General features: G+C 29.9%; 1 protein-coding gene across 1 annotated transcript; it reads right to left on the minus strand.

Moving 5' to 3' along the window:
• Window positions 1-7,010: 7,010 nt before the first annotated feature.
• Window positions 7,011-11,777, minus strand: LOC145564276 (GRF1-interacting factor 2-like). Its single transcript, XM_081624598.1, has 4 exons — window positions 11,473-11,777; window positions 11,177-11,253; window positions 7,752-7,842; window positions 7,011-7,679 (listed from the first exon to the last, which is right to left on the minus strand). The coding sequence occupies exons 1-4, from the start codon at window positions 11,590-11,592 to the stop codon at window positions 7,386-7,388; spliced, it is 582 nt and encodes a 193-aa protein (XP_081480724.1). The 5' UTR covers window positions 11,593-11,777; the 3' UTR covers window positions 7,011-7,385.
• Window positions 11,778-12,577: the final 800 nt, after the last annotated feature.

A 12,577-nucleotide genomic window follows, 5' to 3' on the forward strand; every position in this document is an offset into this window, starting at 1 on the left:
ATCATATACCCATTTCAAATAAATAAAAAAACCCATCAATAACCATTAATGTAACAAATTCTCCGAAATAAGCAAATTATTAGCAAAAATCTTACAATTTCAACTTCAAATACAAAATGGGCAATTCCCATTTGCCAAATTAGGGCAATTAATTCATAGATTAAACATAAATTGGACATATATTCCCTAACCACAATCAAAACCCATAAAAAAAATACATTAATATCAAAATAATAAAGGGTATGTAAAAATTCAATCAATTATTAAAATTGATGAAAGAAAAGAAAAACCTGGTCAGAGATGGAATGATGGGCAAGCTTGTAATCTTTGTAAAGGATGTAAAGACCAGCAGACGAAGCTACAGCAGCGCCTGCAAAGAATGAAGCCAACCTTACTCTAAGAACGTACCCCATGATTTTCTCTCCCCTCTTTACTTTCTCTCTCTACTGGTTTTTGATTTCTGGGTTTTTCAGCTTTGGAAATTCGACCCTAATCAAATGTTTTATGAGGCGTTTTTGAGTTCCGCCATTGTTCGATTTAATTCGGATTTCACCTATTTTCCTTATTAGAGAGAGACGTGTTCTAACGACGTCGTTTTCACTTTTTTTTTTTAAATTTTTTTTAATAATTCTCTTTTTCATTAGATTTTTTTCCCTTTTAAAGTACTTAGGGCTGTTTTTAATTAATTACTAGTTTTTTGTCCCGTATAATGCCCGAGTTGTTTATTGAATTTTAAAATAAATTTTTTTATCTAAAAATATATGTTATCTTAATTTTCTAATCATAGATTAATAATCACTTGACAGTCATACTTGTCTGTTTATGGATATTAATAATGTACGGAGTACAATAAAAAAGAATATCTAGAGATAGGCTAGTTGCATGTTAAGTAGGGTTGTTCATTGGTCCAAGACCGAACCAACCCAGACCGGACCAAAGGCCGAAAAATTGAATTTTAAGAATAGAAGACCGGATCGATTAAGCTAGGACCAAATAATTACTAATGCCTACACCCTAGTGTAGGTAAATATACATACACCCTCCCCCCCCCCCCCCCCCACACCACCACCACTAATTTACCTCCCTCCCAAATAAATACAGATTATATGTATATCACCATTGTTATCTTCTAATTTAAAAAGCTTCATTTTATGATTTCTCTCTCCAAAAACCATCATCCTTTATTTTTTTCTCCAAAAAATGTCATCATATCCGTTTTCTCTCTCCAAAAACCTTTATCCTTAATTTTCTCTCTCTAAAGACCTTCACATTTTTCATCATACAAATTTAATAATCATCTATTCATGTCACTTCTTATGGGAGTTTCATTGTTGACGCAAATCATTGATGAGGTACTAATTTATCTCTCCTTTTTTTCATTTCATTTCATTGATATAATTGTTAAATATTGATTTAATTACTCTAATTTTTTCCCCAAAATTGATTGTCAAATCTTAGAAAAAAAATTAATATATTGATTGAATTATATCAATATTTGATGTACTCTTGTGTTGAATTAGTTTATGGTGTGTTATTATATTATATAATTATTAGACATAAATAATTGAAAACAGAGTGTTGTTGTCCTAATTTTCTGGACAGTTTGATCTATTTCGTCAGATTATTGAGATGTAAATTTAGTTTAGTATGGAAAATAATTGTTGAAGAATGTTCACTTTCGTTATGATAGATGTTCATTAGCGTATTAGTAAATGATCATTCGCATTTTAATATACGAGCATTAAACAACTGATATATGTTCATATTATTGTCATCTCCATCAAATTTTTTCTCTGGATATAAAGATTTTGAGTAAGAATTTGTGACTTCTTACACTTTTTTGTGGAAGTAAGTGAGTCTTACAATTGCAGTTGAATTATGTTATTGTTTGATATTCTCTAATTTTGTGTTAAGGCATGATTTTATATTATTAATTGTTGGCCTAAAATTTTAAAAATTGTGTACAACTTGTTCTATTTCTTATGATTGTTATGACTAATAATGGAAATTTCTTTTTTATATCATTCATTCTCATATTGATAAATGCTCATTATGACTTATATATATATGTTCATTCACATATTAATTGGTGATCATTCGAATTTTTATAAATGTTCAATTGAATTGTTATATAAGTACATTCTCATATTGAAAAATAGTCAATTAGATTTAAATTCACGTTCATTTCATTCTCTTATTTAGAAATGCTCATGAATCTCATTTGGATATGGATACTACATGCATGAAAATTCTTTATTGATAGACGTTTATTCAAATATTAATATATACATAAATTGTTCATCCTTGCTTGGATATATGTATATTCACATATTTATATAATGCTCATATGTAAAAATCATACGGAATAATGAAATTATTTGCCACTGAAATATAGAGAATAATTGTACTAAATTTCATAATTAGTTGAGCTTTCGTAGAATTATTGAAATTTTAATTAGTTTATGATGAAAATGATTTTTGGATAAATGTTCATTTTTATTTTGATAGATGTTCATTATGATATTAGTATATGATCATTCGCATTCTTACCTTAGATAAGATCAACTAGGGTCTAGTCTTGAGAGAACACTACCCTAGTTTTGTTTATGATAATTCAGATATTAATTAATGTATAATGGGATTTACACCAATTGTTCATTTAGATTTAAATACGTACATGTTCATTCTCATAATGAAAATAGTCACATAGACTATAATAATACATGTTCAATTTCATATTAAATTAATATATAAATACATTTTAACTTTAATATTGACAAATGTTTATTCGAATATTGATACATAGATGTTCATTTGGATATGTGTATATTCACACATATATTAATGTATATTTACACATATATTAATGTATGTTCATTCATATATCATAAAATGTTCAAAAATCATCACATGTTGTTCATACATCGTAGAAAATGTATTATTAATTTATTATTTTACAATGTGTTCAATTCATTTTTGAATTCGTTATTGTTATTCATTCGTAAATGTTCAATTTTGAATCCTTACACGTACTTTTGTTTGGAATGTGTTCATGGTTGTTGTTATTTTTTTTTGAAAAACGTGATATCTTATTGCACAGGATAATCAAGCAAGGAAGTTGAAGGCGGCAAATATATTGTGCTCATCGGATTATATTTTTCATGGAAAACACACAAATTTCATATGATTAGAGGTGCAACAAGGAGGATATATATATATAGGCACTTTATTATACCAAATGTAACAATTAATAATGTTCATTTAACAAGACACATATGTACATTTAGGATTGAATGGTTTGCTTTCATGTTTATGAAGCAATTACATGAATAGAATATAAATGTGTTATTATTGTAATTAAATTGAATTGATTTTATATTGGAGATTATTTTTTAACAACATTTTATTTAAATAAATAGAATTCTTAGATGTATGTATTTGCATACAACTTATTATATTACTTACACACTTATACATAGCTCTTGAAATGAATATTTGATGATATAAAAAAGAACATATGTTAAAACATAAAAAATAAAAAATATATAAAAAAAAATGAATGTTTGATGATGTAACTTCTTAGTTCTTATAATAAAAAAGATTTGAGTGCTGTAATCCTCATAAATAAACTTGTTCTCAGGTTTATCTATAATAAATTCTAAGAATACAATACAAAACATATATGAAGTATTAATTAGAATAAAAAAACTCCTCGCTAAAAAATGAACATTTAATAATACAAAAATGAACATTTATCAATACAAAGATGAACATGTTATAAAAATTTACAGGAAATTCATAAATGAAAAGGGAAGGGTGGGACATGCGCGGAGGATGTAGGAGGGCTGTGTAGGCAGTGTTCCCTACCCCGAGGTGTAGGTAAAAGGAACAGACCGAAAAAATCGGGCCAAACCTCAAACCGGACCGGCTTGGACCAATTTTAGAATTCTTTTAATAAAATTTCTAAATTTTAAATAATTTATGGAAAACTCGAAAAAAAATAAAGGAAAAACAATATTTTTAAAGTCTTTTTTTGTATGTTTAGTGCAAAAAAGCTCATATGACTAAAGTTTTCCAAGCTTGTTAAGGATAATCTTAATCACAATTGAAGGTTTTATGTATAATTTTAAGCAAAAAACCGATCCGGTCCAAGATTGGTTTTATAGGGTTTTGGACCAGATTGGAAAAAATAAATTTCTCGATCTGGAGACCGGACCGATTAATTTGGTCCGGTTCGGTCCTGGGTTGGTCCAGTCTGGACCAAATTTTGAACACCCCTAATGTTAAGACTTAAGAGAACGGTTATATATAAACATAGGTCACTTTGATTTTATTTTATATTATTCTTTTTTACGTCTCTGGATCTGTCATTAGTATAGAAATATTGGTATTTTATTGAAAATAAAATTCTAAACCAAAACTTTTACTGAAAACGAAACTCTAAACTAACTTTTTTTTATCCTAATAAATCTATCCAAATTGTATTGAAAATAAAACTCCAAAATAATTTTTTTATCCTACCGAATCTATCCAACTTTTTTTTTTTATCTTATTCTACAAAAAAATATGTTAAATAAAATCTTACGTGTCATATGAATAATTAATTGTCGCCTACGTAGCGTGACACTTGGCTAAAAGTTGGAATGCCAAATTTCGCTGCTTTGTGGTCTGACTAAAAGATTAGCTTTAATTTATATTCTAGTTTTGTGCCTGTGCAATGCCCGGGTTGTTTATTGAGTTTTAAGATAAATTTTTAATCTATATGTCAAATTTTAAAATATATCATTAATACAAAATTAGTTAATATTTGATGTGCCTTTGTGACGATTTGCTATTTAGTAGGCATGTAATGACTACTAATAATGTTAGTGGAAATGTTTGATTTAATACATTAAAAAAATAAAAAATTAGCAAAAAATAAATTAAATAAAATAAATGTTCAAAGCCCATTGAGTTGACCCGAACCCAAAACTTTGGAAAAGGGTTGAACATTTCTTGACTCGTAACCTAAAGTGACCCAACCCTAATTGACAGGTCTATATAGTAATAAAATTCTATTAGATTGTGAAGTATATTAGTTTAACCGATTAGTACATATTATAAATGGATGTTTGACACTTTAAATTACTCCCTTCGCTCCAAAAAATATTATGATACAAAAATAAATTTATATGATAATTTTTGAGAATTATAATCTAATAATTTTTTTAAATAAATTATAATTCAATTTGTACATCTAAAATATTGGTATTTTATCGAAAATAAAACTTTAAACTAACAATTTTATCCTAAAATTCTATCCAAATAGAATTCTAAACTAATGTTTTTATCTTATGAAGTCTATTTAAATTTATCCAACGTGGCGCGACACTTGGCAAAAAGTTAGAACGCCAAGTGTCGCTACCTCGTGACCTGGCTAAAAGTTTAGCTTTATATATTAGTTATATGATTAGTTATATGATATGATCCTTATGTTTTAAATATCTTTAAATTAATTGGCTATTTATAAAAGGAATATAAGGAATAATTATTTTATCAATGGCATTATCACTAATGTCTAAATCTATCCACGTTTAAAACATTATTTGCTTTAAATGATCATAATCGAATGAGTAATTTAATTCTACGGTTCCAATGACATTTAAAACTCTAGACTTTATTCAAAACCCTCACTTTGAAAGTAAGTCTTCGGCTCCTAGACTTTTAGGAATATTTTTTTGTTTTTTGAAGACAATCCCCTATTTGGAATGTTGATTTTGGTGGAGATGTCCATTTTGTTAATTAAATTTTAAAATAATTTTGTTATCTATATGCCAAATTTTAAAGCACATTATTGTTACAAACATTGTTATGTAAGAGGTTTATATCCCTACAAATTTGGGATATTTTGACGTAGGATATAAATTACAGAAATATATAGATATCCACGTGCACGTGAAAAGGACACTGTGAGGACATAAGGAGCTGCTATTGAATGCAAAGTAATTGTCATGTTTATCCGGTCTTAGCATCTTAGCTATATGAGAAAAACGTATATGTTATTCGAATTTTCTACTCATGGATTAATAATCACTTGACAACCATACTTGTATAATAATAAAAGAAACATATCATAAAGTCGTGAGTTGCTATTTTTAAAATATATCATAGATTGTTTTATTTTGAAATACTCTTTTACACGAATAGTTGAATAGTATGATATAAAAATAATAAATTATTAAGATAATAATTATTGAAAGTTATAATTTAATTTGTACATATAAAAATTGGTATGTTATCGAAAATAAAACTCTTAACCAACAATTTTATCCTAAAATCTATCCTAATTTTATTGAAAATAAAACTCTAAACTTACTTTTTTATCTTTTAATATAAAATCTATTGAATTTTATACAACATTTTATCCTACGTGTCATACTAATTGCCTATGTGGCGCAACACTTGGAAAAAAGTTAAAACGTCAAGTGTCGCTTTCTCGTGACCTGGCTAAAAGTTTAGCTTTATATATTAGTTACATGATATGATATCTAGTCTAGTCTAGGAATAAAAAGTGTATTTTGTTCAATATTTGAGCATGGAAATTTTGCAAGAAAACACCTTAAGCTTAAGCGAGGCTTATACTCTCAATAATACCCATTAAGAATAAGAACAATTCCTTCGTTCCTCTATTAAAAACTATACGGAGTATATATAGTATTTCGTTCCTCAATTAGGTTCATTGACTGCTAGTATAAGGTACTCGAATATTTTTTTTTTTTTTTTTTTTTTTATGCTATGTTGATTATATAGCACTTTGTAGTTTACAAGATCCGGAACCTACTTTGGAACGATGAGGTTGGATCAGAATGCAATTGTTCTCAATTTATTTCCTCAAGATAAAGTGGGATTAACCAAGATGTACAAGACTAAACATTAGTTTTTAGTCTAACTAGGAAATAATTCATGATTGATGCTCTCAATTTTTCAGCAACAACCAACAGGGTAAATAGTATTTAGCAACAACATTCAACTGAGCAAGCGAGTCTATGAACAGTTATGCATACATGACATTGTTGTTCAGGCTGCAACATACAAAAGGCCAGCCATAAACAGTCTTAGATTTATATATATATATATCTATTAGTTGAAGCGTTGACATACATCTAACCCATCTCTTTACTGCAGGCATAAGGGGCATAGCCACCTGCAATCAGCTGATGTACAAGGCAAACCCTTCTATGCAAAATTATTGAATTTGGCAAAGCAGACCAAATTCTTCTATTTGAAATCAGTGAAACCTGCTGGGTTGAAAACTAGTGTAAAGTATTTCTCATCTTTGGACAGCAAAATTTTTACCATAAGCACCCAAGCAGATCCATGATTCTCTCAGCGAGCACATTGTTACATCACTTCCCATGATCATCACCAGGACCGGCTTCGGAACCATCTTGTCTGTTACGTGCATCCATCAACTGTGTTGGAGCTCCGAAACCAGTGTGGGAAGCAGGGCGTAAACCATTGTTTCCACCCATTCTCATGCCCATGGAACCTGCCATAGATTGTTGGTATTGCATGTGGGGTGACTGCTGGTCAAACGACTGCATGGCAAAGGGCATTCTAGGACCTGCTTGCTGTGGACTAACTGCAGGTTTTGGAGGCGGCATAAAAGGGCCTTGTGGAATGGAAGATTGCATAGGCATCTGAAGAGATTTGGATCGTTTAAGTGGAGATGATTTACGCATGTATAACATGAGAAAATATAGCTAGGATACCTGAGGCTGAGAAGGCCCTGTTGATGCCGGCGGCTGAGCATCAGCAATTGCAGCCAGGTACATTAAGTTTTTCTGCAGCTGAGCTTGATACCTAAAATATTCAAATCATAAAACAGGCGCCAAAGGACTTATTTGCCCGCATACAAAGTAAAATTAAAGACCCTTAATTAGATTACAGATAAAGAACAGTCACCAACACTTGAAACCAGATTCGAAATATGAAGAGTATTATCAAACATTTTCAGTGAACTTGAGATTCCTTTAATGGTAAGAAGATTAGAACTGTATATTATGGATGTCAAAATCTGACTTTGATTATAAATAATTATTATCTGTTAGTAAAAAAAAATAAAAATAAAAGATTTGATATATTAAAAGTTAACACTATGAAAGTATGAATAATCAAACAATATTTTTACAAAAAATATTTACGTTCTATACACAAGTAAAATTTGACCTCTAAAACATTGTATATGAGTAATGCTAAATACAAACTACAACAATTTCAAGAAAACAATAGCTTCATATTTATTGTAGCAACCAAAACCCCTAAACAAATATTAACACTTTGATAAAGTGACTAATGAGGACATATTATACAAATATTAACACAGACTACACAGTGACAAAAGTAAATCATCTATAATGAACAGGTTAAGGATTCAAGCTTTGATATCAAGCAGTTATAAAATTTCAAATATTAAAAGCGAACTGCATAAAGAACGTAACTCAGTTTTAGACTAATTAAACCCAAATAAATGTGGCATACTATGTAGTGTAACTCGTCTTTTAATTTTATTGACGCATCACACACTCAATTATAGGCACTGAGGCATTATCAAGTAATATAATCACCTACAGAAAGTAATCACAAGAAATATTTTAATTTTATGTCAAGTTTTATCGTAACTTCTCGTTCGTGCATTAATAGTTTCAATAGTTTAATATAATCATTAGATAAAATCATAAAACTCAATTAAACACAACACTCATTTAACTATTTTAATTTATTAGTGATGCATTACATATCATGGACTCAAATCCTAAGTCTATCAAAGAGACATCTTTAGGAGTAATGCTTGTAAGTTATAACTATCCAATCCATATGCTACTAAGTGAAGTGACGCTATCGGGTGAGTGCGCTAACGCCACTAAGTGCAGTGTTCAGCAGTTACTTTAATCTGTAAGCAGGAAAGGATAGAGAAGGAGAAAGAGATCAAGCTCTCTTTGTGTGTGTTGTGTGCTACACCAGGGCTGAAGAAGTCAATTATTCAGGTAACTTCTCCTCTGCATTGGAGCAACAAGACCAAAAAATAATAGATAAGGATCAAAACACTTATGCATTTTAAACAATTAAACCGTCACATGCATATCAAATAGGAAGATTGATCCTAATTCAATTGTCTAACTCTGACTGTCTGACATGTGGTGTGCAAAAATGACTATTTGGCAAGTGATTCTTCAATTAAGGCATTTAAAAATGAACTTAGGAAACAAATTGCTAGGAGTCACTGCTGAAAATTATTACAGCTCCATAACATTAGAACAGGGCTGGAAAGACATGAATCCTTTTACCTACTTAAATAAGGGAAGATTGAAGGGATGAGTTAAGAGGTTTGATGATCAGTTTTTACTTTTTAGGCAATTCAGTAAACTAAGATAGAAATGCCAAGTGTAACAAAATCCTCACGAAGTAATGCTTTCAACAACAAAAATAAAAATTTAAATAATAAAGCAAGGTTTGGCTTAAATAGTATGCTTCATATAGTTTCCAAAAGATAACTATAGAACTTGCAACCAAAAATGCATTGCAAAATATAATGACTTCCTAATAAATGATCCACAATATTTCTGGATTAGGTGCAATGTAATAAAAAAAATATATATAATTCTGGTTAAACAGCCTAATCATGATCTATAATCACACAAGAACACATAAATAAGATAGACACAATGGTTATAACTGCAGCAATTCTCAAATTATAACCGCGGAGAGGGTGTTTCAATCAGACACTTGATTGAAGAAGCAATTGACAAACCAATGAAACTAATTTTACATAGCATTGCCCTGGTATTGTACATTTGTACATAGGATATTTACAATGTAACCATGATGACAAAAGCAATCAAGTCATTGACTTTTTTATAACCAATATTTTTTGGAAAGTTTCATGAAGCTTCTCAAATATTACATGATATTCAAAAGCTGAAAAATACATATCTATCCCAGAAATTTTGTACTGGATACTCAACAAATTAACACGAACAAGTCTCAAAATATCCATTAAGAGTACCTAGATTTTACAAAAGAACAGATGCAATATACTCGTATACAATGCGAGAACCCTGACTCAATCTCACAAAGCCTTCCATTCATCGTTTGTGAAATTGAGATTTTCTCAGATTTCTAATGCTTCAAAATTGAGAATTATCACGATATGTGCCTTTGAGAAGACCAAAACCTCGATGTCTTTCTGCATACATTAACTTTCTATTCTCTTACAAAGGAGCATGCTTATTAACTCTATGGTCTGATAGCAATACTAAGACGGTCCAAAATAGATTTTATCTAGTAAGAAATTGACTTGGCCAATTGGCATATAGATGCTTCAAGCGATTAGAAGCACGCTTTTGACTTTAGTTTTACCCTTTATTTTTTATCACACAGTGATTAAGCAGATGTAAAGTCATCTACTTCCTACAACAATGTTTGCTTCTTCTAAGTTCTAACTTTGGTATACACTTGTAGTTTGGCAACATATACTCTTCATACACCTAAATGAGAAAATCAAGAAGGGGAACATCCAGTTTCTTGAACTTCTTTTATAGATTTCGCAATAGTTTTTATTTTATTTTTTTCACAATAATTAACTAAGCTCATGATTCACCCGAACCCTAATCATCATAAAATCCTAATTTGGGACATCCACCTTCTTACAAGACACTTATTTTGGCATAAGCTAAAAGCAGAAACATATAGAGCATAAAATGAAATTGGGCCTTCCGGACATTACTAGAAACATAGCTGATGATTAAATTTACCTAGTGTGCAAACTGCAAAGGCTTAAACCCAATTCCTATATTCTACAGTTCTAAACCACTTTCTTTTAAATACACAAAGCAAGAAAAGCTATGTCAAAGAGCATAATCAACTCAAAAATGCAGCACAATTCAAAATCACCTCCCCTTTTGCAAACAAACATCTACATGTCACCTTCTTTCCAATTTAATTCTCATTTCATCATCATAGATCAACCAGCAACAATTAATGATACAAATATCCATTTTAATAAAACTTAATTCATCTACAGCTGAAAGAGAGCCAAGATTTTATTCAAAATTAATCACACAACTCAAATTGGAAAACAGCAAAAAAGACTGAAATTAAATATTACCAAAAAATTATACACATAAAAGCAACTTACTGGGCACACTCATTGATTTTCCCCATGTTCTGACTTTCCATAATTGCCAAAATCAGCTGCTTATTCTCATCCAGATACTGAATCAAAATCACAGTAATTATAAATTATAAAATGTAAAAAATTAACAAGAAAATTTAGCTTTAACAACAAACTAATTAAAGAAGACTTTACAGAGAATATAATAAATGCCCAGTTTCTCATTAATTGAAAAGTCACTAAAAGCAATGATTTTAGATATTTTAAGTTGAAAAACGCAAGTACCCAAACTCAGATTTAAAGAAGAACAAAAAGGGTACCTTTTGAATTTGCTCAGTGGTGATGATAATGGTGGGTTGCGAAGACGGGATGTTAAACATTTGAGGTTGTTGTTGCTGTTGTTGTTGTTGTTGCTGCTGCTGCTGCTGGTGTTGCTGCATCTTTGCTTCTTTGGAAGTGTTGAAGAAAACTGTGAAAACCTAAAAAAAAAAAAGAAGAAAAGGGCGCAGAAATTCCAGGGATTGGCAGAGGAAATGTCGGGGACTTTGCGGGGTTAAGAAGAGAGAGAAAAAGGAAAGGGCTAACAAAGGCGGCAGTGGCAGACGAGACCAAATTGAAGTTTTACATCATCCTAAATTTTAATTTATGGATTTCGAGAATCTAACTACTCCCTCAGTCCCTCCTAACTTCCTAAGCATGTTAATAGATGGGCCGGCTTCGGCCCGACATGGCCCAACACAAAAAAATTATGAATCAATAACATAATACTAAATAAGCCATTAAAAATAACACGTGTCACTTCTTAGAGCTGTTTTTTCCCTTTAAAACATTTTTTTTATTAACTTCTTTACAAAAATATTCACTTTTTATATAATTGTGATTCACATTCACTTCCTAAAACTATTTCACATATTTTCCATATCTTTTATTGTATAAAATATTATTTTATATCTTTTAAGTTTTGATTCGGGCTCAATTTGGATATAAATTAATATTCAAACTTTTTCTATTTCATTTAAAAATATGAAGATTATTTTTTGGTAGATTTTGTATTAATTGGTAGATTTTGAATGAACAATATAAATTGTTATAAATATTTGTAAAAACTGTGCGTGGCACGGGATTTAATTTAGTTATCATTTATAGCACGTGTTTTGAAAATAACTACCAATAAAAAAAAATAAAGAACTACCACAGAGTTGTAAAAAGTTTAATTAGCACTATCACTCTAACAATTCCGGCTAGAATATTCGGCATGTAGGTTCCACCTTTTACCTTTACCTCAAAAAATCACCATCTAAATTGAGTATATTACCCTTCATAAAGGTAAAAGTGGTAAAAAGTGAGAACCAAATGTTGGAAATTCTAGCCGAAATTGTTAGAGTGGTAGTGCTTATTAAAGTTTTTACAACTTTGTGGTAGTTC

Source organism: Chenopodium album, chromosome 10, assembly GCF_948465745.1.
Source record: "Chenopodium album chromosome 10, dcCheAlbu1.1, whole genome shotgun sequence".
NCBI lineage: Eukaryota > Viridiplantae > Streptophyta > Magnoliopsida > Caryophyllales > Amaranthaceae > Chenopodium > Chenopodium album.

Bases quoted from the DNA above. Each gene is read 5' to 3' on its own strand.
- LOC145564276 (XM_081624598.1), bottom strand. From the start codon at position 11,592: ATGCAGCAACACCAGCAGCAGCAGCAGCAACAACAACAACAACAGCAA. The intron at 7,843-11,176 runs GTAAGTTGCTTT...TGAATATTTTAG, and splicing joins AAAATCAATGAGTGTGCCCA to GTATCAAGCTCAGCTGCAGA. The intron at 7,680-7,751 runs GTATCCTAGCTA...AAATCTCTTCAG, and splicing joins CAGGGCCTTCTCAGCCTCAG to ATGCCTATGCAATCTTCCAT.